The 17,626-nt window shown below is 38.3% G+C and overlaps 1 protein-coding gene across 1 annotated transcript in view; it reads left to right on the forward strand.

Moving 5' to 3' along the window:
* Window positions 1-3,083: 3,083 nt before the first annotated feature.
* Window positions 3,084-17,626, forward strand: part of elovl5.L (ELOVL fatty acid elongase 5 L homeolog) — a gene marked incomplete at its 5' end in the record, with an annotated part of 28,483 nt that continues 13,940 nt past the window's right edge. Inside the window, 2 exon segments of the mRNA NM_001096181.1 lie at window positions 3,084-3,146; window positions 11,263-11,450. Of these exon segments, the coding sequence (NP_001089650.1) occupies window positions 3,089-3,146; window positions 11,263-11,450 (246 nt within the window).

Consider the following 17,626-nt stretch of genomic DNA (forward strand, 5'->3'; position numbering starts at 1 on the left):
GTATTGTACGGTAGTCTTCCCTCCTGCATTAAACTTTATCACCATCCACAAACTAGTAGTGGCGGGCAGGTAGGGTCGCCATCTCACCCTTTAAAACCGAACACCTATGGAATACACAGCTTGCATGGCTAATTAGAAATTCATTGAGATGCATGGCTGCACACAAATCAGTTGAGTCTGTAGCATGCATCTAAATGCTAATTAGCCATGCAAGCTGTGGATTCCATATGTGTTTGGTTTAAAAGGTGGCAACCCTACAGGCAGGTGTTAATGGTCGTAGGCAGGTGGTGCCCTCAGGAGACACTGTGCGGCCCAGCCCCCTTGGAGGATATTTTGGGGGGCTCACTTTCTAGTTATCCTACCGAATGCAGCATTCCTACTTGGCAGCATTTTGAGGTAAAAGACAAAATATGCACCAAAGGTTATGAGCTTGAGTCCAATGAGATTGCACGGCTGCTGGAGGAATGTGATGTCACTTGAAGGATGAACAATGAGATTTCTCATGTGTACGTCACACAGTATCACTGTAAATAGTAAGTGCTAGCAATGACATGGTTGGGTACAAAACAGGCCTCGGCTCTAGCCTCTCATAGGCAGTATGAAGTACACAGCAGGGGATTCACTCAAGAACAAGCCTACGTTGTAGAAGGAAACTTTACAAAGCAAGCCTCGGATGGGGCTCATCTCCAGTGTGTAAGAGTATGAGGGGCACCTGAGGAGTGTGTGCGAATATAAGGACAGACATAAGTAATATACAATATTAGTGAAGCAACTTTGCCCTGCTTATCACGTGCCGCCTCCTTGTACTTTGTTGGCGCCTTCATGCACTCGCGTCCCTCACCTCATCCTACTACCGTACATTTCTCCTTATTTAATCCCAGTCCCCTCTGGCCGTTTCACCTTGCCGGTCCCTCCCTGCTACTGAAAAGCATCCTGTGTGTAATACCCGACTCCCCCGCCCGTACCAAGACACCTCTAATACTATCCCTACTGAGTGCCTCAGCTCTCAAACCCCTCACTGAACAATGCATAAACCCACCGGTGAATTCAACTGGCCCTTTCCTAGTCTCCCGCTCCCCCTTCTCACAGGCCAATCACCCCCGCCCCAATATCTGCTCTCTACACATCATCATCATCATCAGGCGAGCCTCCTCACGCGTCCTCTGTCCCTGACTGTGTGTGGCTGGGAGCGGCAGTGACTCCTCCCCTGGGCGGGGCTACACGCTAGCAGACACTTGCCAGTCCGGGCTGGGTTGGGGAGGAGACGTACAGCCAGGCTGCTGAGAGAAGTCACGCTGCTGCTGCTGCTGCTGCTGTAAGATGTAACGGTGCTCGGGCTGCGCTCGAATGACACGCGGAAGGGCTGGGAGTGGGGCTATGACTTCTGCATCATGCACAGTCGCTGCGATTTTTATGGGTGGGGGGGTATACGGATACAACATGCACACTCTTTAAGATGTTTCAATGTTTCTAGCCAACGGTCCTCCAGCTGATTTGGAGCTACAACTCCCAGCACCCCGGGCTGGGAGTTGTGAGCCTCCTTCACACGGAGCAGCCTGAGTGGAGTTGCCTGGCTTGACTTGTATCGGCGTGAAACTCCGGTTTTGTGCAACTGTATCTCGCAGAATCCGACTCCACACTTGGCTGCAACTTCCTTGTCCTGCCCATTTTTTTGGAGTAGCAAAGTGGCCGCTAGAGTTTGACCAGCTTCTTCTTTTCTCTTCCTTTCCCCACTTGTGGCTGAGAGAGATGTGTGCCATGATGTCAGGAACATGGGCTCGTCTCTATATATGGCTACAGTCTCTGTCATTTCCTCTGCCTTTTTAGGGCCCACACCCACCTCGGTCTCTCTCTCCCCTTCTTTCCTTTCACGCTCCATCCATCCTGCACTCACTCATAGCTTTCACACAAGTCACTTTTTAGCTTTTATTTTTGCTCACTTTCATCATTTCCTCTTTCACTATCACCTTCCTCATTATTTTCATAGAAATTGCCTTTATGTGGCACCTCTGTGTGTGTGGCAATTACTTTGTACTCTTCCTCCTCCCACCCTACCCTTCCTCTCACTCTGGGTATCTCTGTAACAATGACTTCATCAAATCTTTATTTATACCTAGATATTTATTCCTGATAGCCATTGAATATTTCATACAATACAGGACTCTCTTTCCTTTCAGAAGCTATTATGCTGTCAAACTTGCATTGTGAAGCAGCTGTGCATGCTATTATGTAGTGTATAGAAAAAGGGAGAAAGTAATTCTCTTGTGCAATTACATTCTATTTATTTCGTTTTTGTTCTCCGGCGGGTGAGGGATGCAAGTGATGCAACTCCTGTGTGACTGAGATAAGCAGAGAAATATTGCACCAGCACACACAATGAAATTAGCAGTGCCAAATTAAAAGCAATCACTGCAGAGGGATTGCAAATGTGAATAAGCAATGAGAATCACACATTTTGGAAACACTCTTTTAACTGAATGTATGGCCTAGGATGGGGTTCCTGCAAACCTTTAACAATCTGTTAATAGATCTCTCCAACCGGGCAGCAAGTGTGACCCTCTAAAGGAGTTTTATGCCTCCCAATTACTTTTTTGTATGCCATCATAATTATGATTAAATCTGGGTCACCGGTTTCCATTCGGACATCCGGACCACGTGATGGTTGCTTGGACGTGTGATAGCATCTGTATAGCAATTGCCAGTCTTGAAATATGCAGAAAAAGATACATTTAAAAACATATAGGCACAGCATTAAAGGATTCGTTTCTCACCACAATTTAATTAGCAACTGCTTACCAAATAGCACTGCTGTGTTAAAACTGTGTAGCAAATACAGTAATGAAATCAAGAGAAGTTTCTAGGAAGAGACAAAGCACCACTGACTGCCACCTTTAATAGAAAGAAAACTATGCTATAAAAAACATACTATACTATACTAATTCTTTGAATTATACACTATTTTCAGACCGTGATACTGAATGTGCTGTTTATATGTTTTGCCATGGTGACATGCTAGTGTAATTCTGTCAGCAGGTTAGTGGCTTTATATGAACTCATTAGGTAATTCTTCTCTCCTTAGGTTTTGAAGATGGAAGTCCTGGATAAAGCAGTAAATGGCTATATTGATAACTTGCTTGGGCCTAAAGGTGAGCACCTGTGATTACTACTGTGTTTTTATGTGGCTCATTAGCAGTTTATTTATGTAGCTTGTTGGCATTAAAGCGGTCATTTCCCTTAATTTATTTAATAGTAACTTAATATGATGTCGATTTTGGCACTTCAAGGCATTTTTGGCAAAAATTGCACCTTTTAAATATATTTTTTTCCAAAGAGATCACTTACCCAGTCAATAGTATCATCCTTTTCTTACTAGATGGTCTCAGGAAGAGTCAAGGCACCATGATCTTATCCTGCTTCACATGTCCCAGTTCTTAACTAATATGCCTGGTACTCATTACATTGCAGGCAATATAATTAATAATCTGCAAACAAGCATGGAAATGACAGGGCATGCACAGTTACTAGAATGAAGAATGTTAGTCTTTAAGAATGGCTTGGATAATATCAAAGGCTATTGTGATACTAAACTCTATAGTTAGTATATATATATATATATATATATATATATATATATATATATATATATATATATATATATATATATATATATATATATATATATATATATAATATATTTTATGTGAAAGTATGGAGGGGTGTGTATGGATACTGGGTTTTCATTTGGAGGGGTTGAACTTGATGGACTTTGTCTTTTTTCAACCCGATTTAACTATGTAACTATAATGTAAGGTGGAAAATGTAGGGCAGCAGAAGGTCAGTGACCTTATTCTTACATGGGGCACAGAAACCCCTTTGGCTGGCTATGCACTCTATTTGAAAATTAATATTTTTTTAAAGGTGCAATTTTTGTTAAATGTTCTCTGTTTCTGTAATGTCTTGAGCTAAACAGGGAAATTAAAGCTACTCCATGTTTGGTCCTTGTGAGGTAATTATTTTTGTTACCAGGGCACAGGTAATCCCCCTGCATAATGGATTCCTGCTTATTTGAAATCTAATTCTCTACCTCATTTATCTTAAATTAAATCCATGGGCAAAAAAACTATGTTCAGCACACACCTTATTCATTAAAATCCTGTTGAAATGGGTGTATATTGCCCCTTTAAGCATTAAAAATAAGAATAAAGCTGTCCACTCCATACACATTAAGGGGGGTATCAAAGATCGAATGTTTACTTTTTTTTATACCTCAAATGAACTAGAATGACCTCATAAATCAAATGGTATATGATTCCAATGAAAACTTGAATGGAAAAAAACTTGATTCTGTGAGTTTGAGATGCAAAACCCGAATTGCTGAAATTATTCAAGATGCAAAACCCACCAAGAAAAACTTGAACATCATGCAGGCTGTTAACATCTTCAAATGGTTCAATGGACTCTGCCATTGACTCCTACATGATCTTGACAGGTTTTGGATGTCATATTTTCATATTCAAGCTATTTCCAGGGTCAAGTATAATAAAATAAGGTTTTTTTTTTTGTTTTTTCTTTAACATGAAAATGTTAATTTTGAACAAAAAAATCAACTGGAAAATTAAGATTTTCTTGGAAAACACAAATCGAACCTTAATAAATAACCCCCTAAAATGTCATGTTTGGCTACCTATGTGCAGGGCCAAGTTGGGCTGATTCAGTTGTTTGGCCCCTGGATCATAACAGACTGCATCAAATTGTTATCTTTGGCCTCATTTCAGCCTTAATTGCGGCTGCATAAAAAGGGATGCAGTTGTTGCACCTATTGACACCATTCATTAAAAGTACCTGTTTCTAAATGTGCTCCCCGCATTTGCGTATATTTGTACCCAGGGCAATTGGGTCAATCCGGATAAATCTTGCGCAAGTATACGTACTGATGCAGAAAATCCATGGAGCTATCACCAGTGCTTGGCCAGTCGTACACCATTCAGAAACAAGCGTGCATCAGCGGGGGTGCGCATGCACACACACACAATGCCAGTGTGCCAGCTGACAAGAATACCTGATGATCTTTGTGTCTGATGGGATTGCATGGCTGCCTTTTTTCACCCAGAATTAAATGAGATGCTCCCCCCTTTCAACTGCAATTACACTGGAATTGTGTGTGTGTGTGTGTGTGTGTGTGTGTGTGGGGGGGGGGGGGTTATTGCATTGTGGTTTTAAAAAACATTGTGAATTGTGTCCAATATTGCACTTGGCACACTTCACCGGCATTCATAAATGAGCCCTTTTATCTTTCATGCTTTTCTTGGTCACTTGAAGTTGATCTCTACTTGGAATTCTGCAATGCGTTTTGGATTTTCAAATTCCTATTAAATAATAAATTGGTTCTATACTTGGAAAATCTGTGTACTAGTATTTGCTTGGTGGGAGAAATATGGGGCCCTGGCACTATCTTAAAAGCTTTCATCTCATGATTATTGCATCTTGAACAAAAGAAGAGAAGAATACTGCTAAATCTGATATTTTAATATATGCTAATCCGTTTCAATGTTGGAAGTTGATTACTCTTGTTTTTATCTCAAAATGGAAAAAGCATTGGCACTTAAATCAAGCATTAAACTATATATATATATCATAAGGGAAAAGTTACTGAAAAACACACAAAGGAAAACTAATTGTAGCTAATCTATAATACATGAGCATTTGGTTCTCATTAAATGACTAACCAGTGCTACTTGGAGATTCATATCAAGGTGATCAAGCACCGCTGTTTTTGAGGAATTATTAAATATCTACCCACAACACTAATCTAGAGGCCCTTTTGGAACACTTGAGAACGTGGCTGACCTGTAGACCTTTCCATTTTGGGCCATACAATTTTTTTTTTTTTTTTAAACCTGTGTGCAGGTCATAGTGGTTGACATGGCACTGTAAGTGCCACAGGCACTTTTAATACAGTGACAACCACTGTAGACTGCAGCACTTAATATCCTCCTATTTCTGTCTTTAAGTTACCCAGCCATGTAGATTGTAAGCTTTACAGAGCAGGAATCTCCTTCTTCTTACATTTGATACTTAGCTCTTAATCTTTAGTTTGTAGCTTTACATGTATGGGATCCGTTTTTTTTTTCCGGAAACCCGTTATCCACAAAGCTCCCATAGACTCCAATTTAAGAAAATAATTGTAATTTTTAAAAATAATTATCTTTGTCTTTAATAATAAAACTAACATATAATTAATCGTTATTGGATACAAAATGATTCTATTGGATTTAACACATTTTTATATGATTTTTAGAAGACTTAAGGTATGGGGGGATCCAAATTATAAAAAGACCCCTTAACCCAGGTTTCAAACATTCTGGATAACAGGTCCCATACTGTACTTTGTATTTATTATTGCATCCTGTTTGTTATATTAATTTATTGTTCTGCTGTACAGCTCGACATGCATAATAAGTGTTATACAAATATACATCATGTGTGCCCCCCATGCACCAGGGAAATATCACTGTTAGTGGTCTATAGTAACTGATGCATTTGTCAGGATAACAGGAAGGCAGGCATATTTAATATTATCCTGAAGCATACACAGTGTCTAGTTATGCATATATTTGCAGCAGAATCAACCTTTATATCAGTGACAGCGATTCTCCCACAAGAACAGATGAACTTACAATAGTTTATACTGCAGTGCACAGACCATTGGGTGTGTCTGCCACAAAGTTAGTGCAACCAAAAGTGTCCTTTTGTGCAACAATGAATGCACTGTGACTGTGTAAGTCATTCACCTGAATGAGTTTAATACAAGCTGTTGACTGGGTTTTGTACTAGCATCTACTGGGGGATCCCTATAAGTGTTCCTTACAATATATCCAATACTTTGGGACATTTTAATGTTCATAAATAGCAGCATGCACGTAATTGGTAATGCTATATAAAATAGGCCTATTGAGTATAACCCATGTAGAATATGAATACTATACTAAGCCCCTTTTATTTGACCAATGCCAAAGGTCTAGTCACAACCTCTCTTATTTATATTCTAGTCTCGTATTCAGATCAGTGCATGGTTGCTAGGGTAATTTGGACCCTAGCAACCAGATTGCTGAAATTGCAAACTGCAGATCTGTTACATGAAAAGCAAAATAACTCAAATTACAAATAATTAAAAAAATGAAAAAAAAAATAATTTGCAAATAGTCTCAGAATATCACTCTCTACATCGTAACCGTTAACTCAAAGGTGAACAACCCCTTTAAAGCTAGATGCACATAGGCAGATTAAAAGAACCAATTTTCAACCACAATAATCTTGTTTTCATGTGCTTTTAAAGGGGTTATTCACCTTTAAATTAACATGGGTATTGGGTAGAGAGTCCAAATTGCCCTAGCAACCATTCACTGATTTGAATAAGAGACTTGAATATGAAAAGGAGAGGACCTGAATAGAAAGATGAGTAATAAAAAGTAGGAATAGCAATACATTTGTAGCCTTGCAGAGCATTTGTTTTGAGATGGGGTCAGTAGCCCTCATTTGAAAGCTGGAAAGAGTGTAAAAAAGAAAAAGTGAAGGCCAATTGAAAAGTTGCTTAGAATTAGCCATTCTATAAAATACTTAAAGTTAAGTTAAAGGTGAACAACCCCTTAAATGCTTATACAGATATGCACATAAGCAAAGGAGAAGTATCCTCTATTGTATTTTCAGAAATGAAAAATGTAAAATAAACTTCAGCATTATAAAATAAGATGTTTTCTAAATATAATAAATTAAAAATTCTGAACAATTTCTGAAATTATCAAGTTTATCTTCACTATTCCTCTCTCAGCATCTGTTTCTCTCTATTCTCTCTTCATACAGCAGTTGAGAGTCACTGACCGCTAGATCCAATATATCTTTATGGGGGGGGCTCCTTTTGCCTAGACGAAGAAGACCGTGACAATAAACTTGAATATTTAAGAAATGATGCAGAATATTTAATTGGTTATATTTAGAAAGTTTCTCATTTCAGTATGCTGAACTTATATTCCATTTTCATTTTCACGATAGTCCCCCTTAAAGAATAAAAAGAGCATCTGTTTAGTAATATGAGTATTCTATAAAAAGAGCTATTTATAAAAAATAAAGGGGTAGGCAATAATTAGTTTACATTACAAAGTCACATGTGTTGGGGGAACAAAAATACAGGAAGGGACAATGAGCTTCCACCCTTGCATAATAAATAATGCACAGTGGTTAGCATTGTATGCTTGCTGTTATTGGGTATTCAGTGTGATTCATTAAATTAACTTCTGGCATGCTTGGCCCTTGCATGTGATTTTCCACATAGACTGTATCTGTGGTAGTGCAGCTGATTTAGTGCACCCCAATATTTCAAACCTAGAAGTAACCATGGTTATCACTCGGTAAAATAGTATTACATTTAAATTTTAACAATTTATTTTCAGCACTGGATTGATTTGTTCCACAATGAAAAAAGGAATTGTGGGTATCATTTGACCAAGCATTGCATTTGTATCTGGGAGCAAGGATTTGGGTGGGTGATAGTGCTCAGCCCTACTGAGTACTGGTGAATTGCTCAAAGCAGTGAAACACATTCTGACTAAGCAACACTGGTGTTCGCTCTTTGATAAATGTCAGCATTTGTTCAAAATCCTTTCCATGCTGTTACTAAGGGAAATTTTGTGTGTAAAGAAAAGGGTGGAGTTCACAAATGTGTATTTTTCCAAAGGAAGCTAAACTCACACTCATGAGCTAAGAAAAAAACATGAAATCCCAAGCAGGAAACTTTGGTTACATTTTGTGTGAAATGTAATAATGTTTTTATTTTTAATATGCATCTATTTTTGAATATTTTGATTATGTAGATGGGGTAAGCTCCCTACAAGGAAAGTGGACAGATAAGGGATTGCTTACTTTTTATTAAGCTCATAAGGAGCCAGTCACAATGAACCTTCCTTGAATTTTTGGAGTTCCATCCTATAGGCATATATCCCAACAAGTGGCTGCCCAGAAATGGACAGTGGCTCTAGTAGATGTTGTACGGTGCTGTCTAACCCCAGCAAGTCTACATATATACTTAATACATTGTAAGCTCTTTGGGACAGGGACCTCATCACAGATGTGTATTGAAACACCTAAGCACTTAAGGAAAGATATAAATCTATTTTTATTGAATCACTTCTACTAGTAATACCATTGTTTGTGTATACGCCTTTGTAAAACACAGCGTACATTTCCAGTGTTATAGAATTCAATGTATACAAATACATTGTATATATTGTTTGGTCAAATCGTATCCCTAATGTATGATCATCAGTGTTTGTGCAACCACCTCCCCAGCAGGGGCAAAAAATATATTTATTGGATATTGCTACTTTTTATTACTCGTCTTTCTATTCAGGACCTCTCCTATATATTCTATATTCCAGTCTCGTATTCAAATCAAATTATTGGTTTAGTAAATTTAGCCAAACTGTTTCAGGCTGATTGTCTAGAAATCAAATGAGTTTGTGTGTGGAGCCAAACTGAACTACATGGAAGTGGATGAATCTCAGTAGTAATAAGCATTAATGTTAAACCAATTGAGCACTGCCCCTCCTGTCAAATAATGATCACTGTAAGAGGGGCTTTGGATCATTGTCTCATAAGGAGTGTTAAAGGAATTGTTCAGTGTAAAAATAAAAACTGTGAAAATAGGCTGTGCAAAATAAATGTTTCTAATATAGTTAGGTAAAAATGTAATGTATAAAGGCTGGAGTGATTTGATGTATAACACGTCAGTCAGAACACTACTTCCTGCTTTTCAGCTCTCTTGGTTTATACTGACTGGTTACCCTGGCTACCAGGCAGTAACCAATCAGAGACTTGAGGGGGGGACACATGGGTCATATCTGTTGCTTTTGTATCTGAGCTGAATGCTGAGGATCAATTGCAAACTCACTGATCAGAAATGTACCATGTGGCCCCCCTTCAAGTCGCTGACTAACTCAGAGTTATAGAGCTGAAAAGCAGGAAGTTGGATTCTGGCTGTTTTATTAGACATCTGTTCACTCCAGCCTTTATATATTACATTATTGCCTAATTAAGTATATAAGAAACATTTTTTATTTTGCACAGCCTAGCTATTTACCCAGTTTTATTTTCACGCTGAACTATTCCTTTAAAGGGGTTGTTCACCTTTGAAACACTTTTTCATTTGAGTAGTTTTCATATTGTTCTCCAGAAATAAAGACTTTCTCAATTGCTTTCCATTTTTAATTTTTTATTGTTTTTCCAAAATCTAAGTTTGAAATTTAATGTCCCTCTCTCTGATGTTTCAGTCCGGCAGCTCAGTAATTCTGTTGCAGATTATGCACGGTTTCAATTTTGCAATATTTAGTTGATACATTTGTCAGCAGCATCTCTGGAGTATTAACAACTATTTTATCAATTCTAACAGCTGCACTTAAAGTGGACCTGTCGTCCAGACACAAAAAGCTGTATAATAAAAGTCCTTTTCAAATTAAACACATTTAATTTCTATTTTTTATTAAAGCATTTATAGCTGTTGTAAGCTCATTTAAAAATCTCAGCTGTCAATCAAATATTGTCTGACAATTGAGGATGGGCGAATTTGACCCGTTTCGCCAAAAATTCACAGCCGGCAAAATGTCGCTGACGCCCATTAAAGTCTATGTGCGTCAAAAAAATGTTGTCGCATGGTGAAATTGTTTTGTCTTTATTTTGACGCACAACACCATACAAGTCTATGGGCGTCATTTTTTCGGCAAAAAAATTCACCCATCCCTACTGACAATTACTTTCACTTTCCATTCAGCATTAAGAAAAAATGAATGCATGCATATTTTTAGGTTAAGGGCACACCTGGCGATTCGGGAAGATTTAGTCGCCTGTCGACTAATCGCCTCTTCTTTGGGGTGACTAATCTCCCCCAATGGTTTCTCGCCCAAAGTTTCCTCGTGAGGCAACTTGGGTCAACTTCGGAAAACGAAGCGCTGCATGTGCCATGCCGCAGACTACTTTTCATTATAGCCGGCGCAAGACAGGGGGAAGCCGTTGGGGGAGATTAGTCGACCCAAAGAAGAGTCGATTAGTCGCCAGGCGACTAAATCTCCCCGAATCACCAGGTGTGCCCTACCAGAACCCCTTAACTTTATATCCCTTTTAATATAAATGCTATCTTAGTTTCACCACCTGTGTATCCCTTAATTGTTTAATCCTACTTATGTTTGTTTATTTTCTCTCTGCGTCACTCTTCAGATCCCAGAGTAAGGGGATGGCTTCTCCTGGATAATTACGTTCCTACCATTTTCTTCACTGCCCTGTATTTATTTATTGTATGGCAAGGACCCAAGTATATGCAGAATAGACAACCAGTGTCATGCAGGGGCATTCTAGTGGTGTATAACTTGGTGCTCACCCTTCTCTCCCTCTACATGTTTTATGAGGTAAGTAGTGTTAAATTACTTTTTAATACCTTAATTGATGTGTATATTTTACAGTGAAAATGAGAGACTGAGGTGGTGCTTATAGAGGCAGTCTATAGGTAACCATTAACGTTATAATGTTTTTTTTAAGTTGCTGTAATTGGTCTTATATTGTATTTCTAGTCACAATGGATTCCATTCCAAAGTACGTAGGAACCTTTATTATGAATACTTTATATTTACAATAACAAAATGGTGTTTTCGTTTAGAGGTAATGCATTATATCCAGGAATTATTCCCATATATCCCATATTTTTGCTGGCATCTTATGCTTCATTGACTACTATTTAGGAGAAGCAGAAGGTACTCGGCTAATTATCCAGTTCTATGTTCATGTTTTTTGTGTGAGATATATCTCTCTCTCTCTCTCTCTCTCTCTCTCTCTCTCTCTCTCTGGGGCAGATGTATTAAGGGTCGAATATCGAGGGTTAATTAACCCTCGATATTCGACTAGGAACTAAAATCGTTAGACTTCGAATATCGAAGTCGAACGATTTAGCGCAAATCCTACGATCGAAGGATTATTCGTTCGATCGAACGATTAAATCCTTCGAATCGAACGATTCGAAGGATTTTAATACAACGATCGAAGGAAAATCCTTCAATCAAAAAATCTCAGGCAAGCCTATGGGGACTGCCGAAGTAGGGGGTCGAAGTTTTTCTTAAAGAGACAGTACTTCGACTATCGAATGGTCGAATAGTCGAACGATTTTTAGTTCGAATCGTTCGATTCGAAGTAGTAGTCGAAGGTCGAAGTAGCCCATTCGATGGTCGAAGTAGCCCAAAAAACACTTTGAAATTCGAAGTTTTTTTAATTAGAATCATTCACTCGAGCTTTGTAAATGTGCCCCTATATCTCTATATATCTATATATCTATATATCTATATATCTATATATCTATATCATATAGATATATAGATATATATCTATATCTCTCTCTCTCTCTCTCTCTCTCTCTCTCTCTCTCTCTCTCTCTCTCTCTCTCTCTCTCTCTCTCTCTCTCTCTCTCTCTCTCTCTCTCTCTCTCTCTATATATCTATATCTATATCTATATCTATATATCTATATATCTCTCAATATTCTTAATTGCTGTCCAATGTTTTCTAACTAGTGTTGCAGTTATTATTACAACATCTTTTAAAAATAAATAATTTCTGTTAAGAATTCAGTTAAACTTCTAATTTTCACATACTACCATTTGAAGAGTTAACAAATTTGGCCCCAAATTTCACTGGTATTCACACAATCCAGCTTGAAAAGGCATCTGAATTCTTCCCTTGGACACACACTGTTCTTTGTTTGTAAATCATGTGAAACACAACACTTAATCAGCTTTGCAGTACATAGTGTATTCCTACTGGCAGCCTAACAGTGATATCACAAATATGTAAGCAGGAATTTGAAAAGGATAGTATAATAGTACAGACAGTTGTGCTCAGACTTTGTTTTATTGAGTATGGGTTAATATATTAACAGTGGCGTAACTACAATAGCAGACCACGTGGTCCGGGCCCCCTTTCCCCAGGCCGTCCTGCTACCTCTGGGTCTGCTGTTCTTCCCTACCCAGGCCCTCTTCTATATTAAACTTTGCCGCCCGCCACAAAATAGTGGCAAGGCGTGAGCAGGCCATTTGGTGGGGGGGAGGTGCCCCAAGGAGGCACTATACACGTTGGGCCCCTCAGAAGATTTTTTGCAGGGCTGGGGGCCTAATAGTTTCTAGTTACGACAAATGGCCTTCTCACGCCTTGCCACTATTTTGTGGTCAGCGGCAAAGTTTAATATAGAAGAGTGATTGGGTAGGGAGGACTATAAGAATGTCATTTATAGAGCTGACATTTGGCAATGCTTTACAGATATTATTCATAATTTGCATCAGTCCCTGCCCTTATGTCTTTTGAAGTATATGATGGTTTCCCTTATCCGGAAACCCATTATCCAGAAAGCTACAAATTAATGAAAGGTCCTATTCCATAGTCCTTTTTTTTTTTTTTTTTTTTTTTTTTTTTTTAAAGCAATTTTTAATTGTCTTTTTTAAAAATTATTTTGCTAACATAAAAAAAATTCTTGTACTTGATCCTAACTAAGCTGTATGAATCCATATTGGTGGCCAAAAAAACCTTTTGGGTTTATTTAATGTTTAAATAATGTTTAGCAGGCTTAAATTAAGTATGTTAATCCATTATCTGGACAACCTGGGACCCTAGCATTCCGAATACTAGTTCCTAGATATATTCCTTAGATAGATAGATAGATATAGATAGATATAGATAGCATGGAGTCCATGGACCAGACCAGTCCATGGATCATCTTCAAGAACTGTTTAAAATACCCCTTTTTTCTCATTTGCTAAAAAGCCATCCAATCCCTTCTTGAAGCTATCTAATGTATCAGCCAGTACAGGGAGAGAATTCCACATCTTCACAAATCTCACTGTAAAAAACCCTATCTGAATATTGAGATGGAACCTCCTTTCTTCTAGTGAAAAAATGGACACCCGAGAAGGATCAACTGGTAAAGAAAGTATTACAGGGGATTATTATATGATTCCCTTATATATTTATATACAGTTATCATATCTCCCCTCATATCTCCGCTTTAGCACCTCTCCTTTATCATAAACAAATCCAACTTGCCAATTTTTTTTTCATAACGGAGACTTTCCATAACTTTTACCAGCTTAGTTGCCATTCTTTGGACTCTCCCTACTTCAGTTATATCTGGTTTGAGTGCTGGAGAACAAAACTGCATGGCCTCTTCTAGAAGGGGCCTTACTAGTGCTCTGCACAATGGAAGAATAAACCCCTCCTCCTGTGAATCAATGCCCCTTTTAATACAGCGCAATACCTTATTTGCCCTTGATACTGGTGAGTGGCATTGCTTGCTACAGCCAAGTTTATTATCTACAAGGACTCCCAAGGTCCTTTACCATTATGGATTTGCTTAGTGCAGTCCTATTAAGGGTATAAGTGGCTTGCATATTTTTACTTAGGTGCATGACTTTACATTTATCAACATTGAATCACATCTGCCACTTAGCCTTCCAGATTGCCAGTTTGTCAAAATCCTGCTAAAAGGATGCCGCATCCTAGATGGATTGATTGAGCTGAATAGCTTTGTGTTACCTGCAAACACTAATACATTGTCTACAATACCCTCCCCTAAGTCAATAATAAACCATTTAAATAAAGGTATTGGGAGATATTGTGTACCTCTATTACTTAAATGAATTTTGCACAAGTGCAAAAACAGCTCCAGTCACTTTATTATTGATGAATTTAAAAATACCTGATTATATATAAATACTTATGAATTGGATCTCCCCTTTTTAAGCATAGCTGGATAACCGTTGATTGGTACATTGTATAGTTCAGCTACATAACCCAAATAGGAACGTGGTTAGTGTTATTTATATTGGATTTTAACTGTCTTTGTTTGTAATTGAGTGGAGGGGTTCTTTGTTGTTGAGTATGATCTGGCCTTACCATTGTGTATTTTTGAGTCTTATTTTATTTAAATGTAAAGTAACCACACAAAGAGGGTTCACTAATTTATGATCTAGTCACCCCTGGTCTGGCCAATCCTATAAGAGGTGTTCACAAATAAAGCTGATTAATACAAAGGAACTGTGGTTCCAGAGAAGAAAAGTTGGAGACTTTGACACAGAATATGCAATAATCCCAGCAGCATAGCATCTCCTGCTTAGTACAGAGTCCCATGCAGTTAATTAATTGAGAATATGAGAGCCGGTCTCTTATTTTAAGTAGTTTAATTTGCTTATTAAAAGCTTTAACATAACCTGACATAGCTTGTCCTGCACTATTTAGGATCATATGATGATTTGGGGTTTTTCTAACAAGGAAACATCTTTCAGGGTCATTCCTCTCTAAATGTGAAATTATCTTGAAAATAGTAGAATGTCTGCTTGCTTTTCCAAGCAATAATGTTTGAAGTAACTAATTTATTATAGTATGCACAACATGGAAAACCTTAGCATGACTGCAACTCCTTAAAATGTGTAAAAGGGCCTTTCTGCCTTTGCTTTATTTTATCTGTTCATGAAGTGGAGCAGAATCAGAGCAGGCTCTATCCAATAAGTGGGCCTGCCAGGGAAATATAGTAGGCAGTTTTACAATGTACCATAGTTTAAATCCTTATAAATGCCAACTTTAGTAGACACCACCTCATTTTTGGTGTGTTGTTGGGGATTATTGGTACTTAGCAAGCTATACGTTTGTTAGCCAAACAGCATATGTACCAGTTTCTCTCTGTTTGCTGTACTTGTAAAGGCGGGCACAGGATTAAAGGAAAACTATACCCCCCAAACAATTTAGGTCTCTATTAAAAGATACTGAGTAAAACAGCTCATGTGTAAAACCCTGCTTCATGTAAATGAACCATTATCATAATAATATACTTTTTTAGTAGTATGTGCCATTGGGTAATCATAAATAGAAAATTGCCATTTTAAAAAATAAGAGCCGCCCCCTGAGATCGTAAGATTCACTGTGCACACATACAAACCACATGTAAGGTCACATGAGCCAATTAACAGACAGAGTTCTGCCTTTTGCTTCCTCACTTCTTCCTGTTACAGTTAGTATTGTAGTATTTCTGGTCAGGTGATCTCTGAGACAGCATAGATAGAGTCACGAAATGGTGGTTCAAGGCAAGAGGTGTAAAAGGGCAATATTTATGTAAATATATATTCCAGTTTGGTAAGATTCTTTAATATGTCATTCAATTTGATATAAACTATCTGTTGCTTAAGTATTCATTTTGGGGTATCGTTTTCCTTTAAGAAAAAAGGGAGTTTGGCTATAGCTAGAGCAGTGATCCCCAACCAGTAGCTCGTGAGCAACATGTTGCTCTCCAACCCCTTGGATGTTGCTCCCAGTGGCCTCAAAGTAGGTGCTTATTTTTTAATTCCAGAGACTTAGAGACAAGTTTTGGTTGTATAAACACCAGGTGTACTGCCAAACAGAGCCTCAATGTAGGTTTACAATCTAGGGGCTACCAAATGGCCAATTACAGCACTTACTTGGCACCCCAGGAACATTTTTCATGCTAGTGTTGCTCCTCAACTCCTTTTACTTCTGAATGTTGCTCATGGGTTCAAAAGGTTGGGGATCCCTGAGCTAGAGTATGATCTTAGACTAAAGTACACTTGTTTAGCATTAATAAATATAAATGTGGTCAGCCAGTGCAGTGTGCCAGCCAGCGAATGAGGCCACTGAGCAGCCAAGCCGAACTCCGAAGTTAAACCTATCTGTTATTAGCAAACTTTGGCTGAGTGAATTTCCAGCAGACTTTGACATGGGAAATTAGTGGGATGAGCAGGACATGTGCACACAACGTGGGAGTTAACTGCTAAAAAAGCAGACAAAAACCTAATCTTACAAACCCATACAGTGACTCATATGGACTGGGACACACAAACTGGAAAACTCAAAGTCAAATTATTAAATGTGTTCACTGGCCTAGACAAATACTAGGAACACTTCCAAAACACACAGCAGTAGAGAATTCCGATACATTTATGTTTTGTAGGTCACTCTATGTCCCTGCTAGAATAGGACACATTCATTGGTCTGTGCTGCTATAAAAACAGAATCGGCTGCTTCTGTGTTCCCTCACTTGCCCTTCATAGACCTACATTCCACAGAAAACACTTGTCACTTGTACAAAAAGGGTAATCAAAGTTTATTTACAAGAGATCAGTACATTTAAGGGGAACTCCGGCTTCCAAACCAAAATTTGATAAAGGGAAACCCCTAATGTACCCATGACAGTTACCTGTTTCTTCAAAAAGTATGAATAAATGCCATTTTCTAAGCTGAAATCCAGCTGTTTAACAGTTATTTTCTTTCTGCATCATTTGAAATCCTGGCAGGGAAGGAGGGACTAAAACACTGATGTTACAAATTGTAACAACTTCTCTACAGCTTACAGACAGCATGCAGGAACTACATAACCCACAATGCATTGCACTGTGATGTTCCTTTCCTTATTGAAATCACCTGTGCAGGGAATTGTGGAGTTTGGAGGATGCAGACTGAGTACAGATGGCTGTTGATACAAAGTAACAGTAGCCTTGGCGTAACTACAGAGGAAGCAGACCCTGCGGCTGTTCAGTGGC

Source organism: Xenopus laevis, chromosome 5L (assembly GCF_017654675.1).
Source record: "Xenopus laevis strain J_2021 chromosome 5L, Xenopus_laevis_v10.1, whole genome shotgun sequence".
Lineage (NCBI taxonomy): Eukaryota > Metazoa > Chordata > Amphibia > Anura > Pipidae > Xenopus > Xenopus laevis.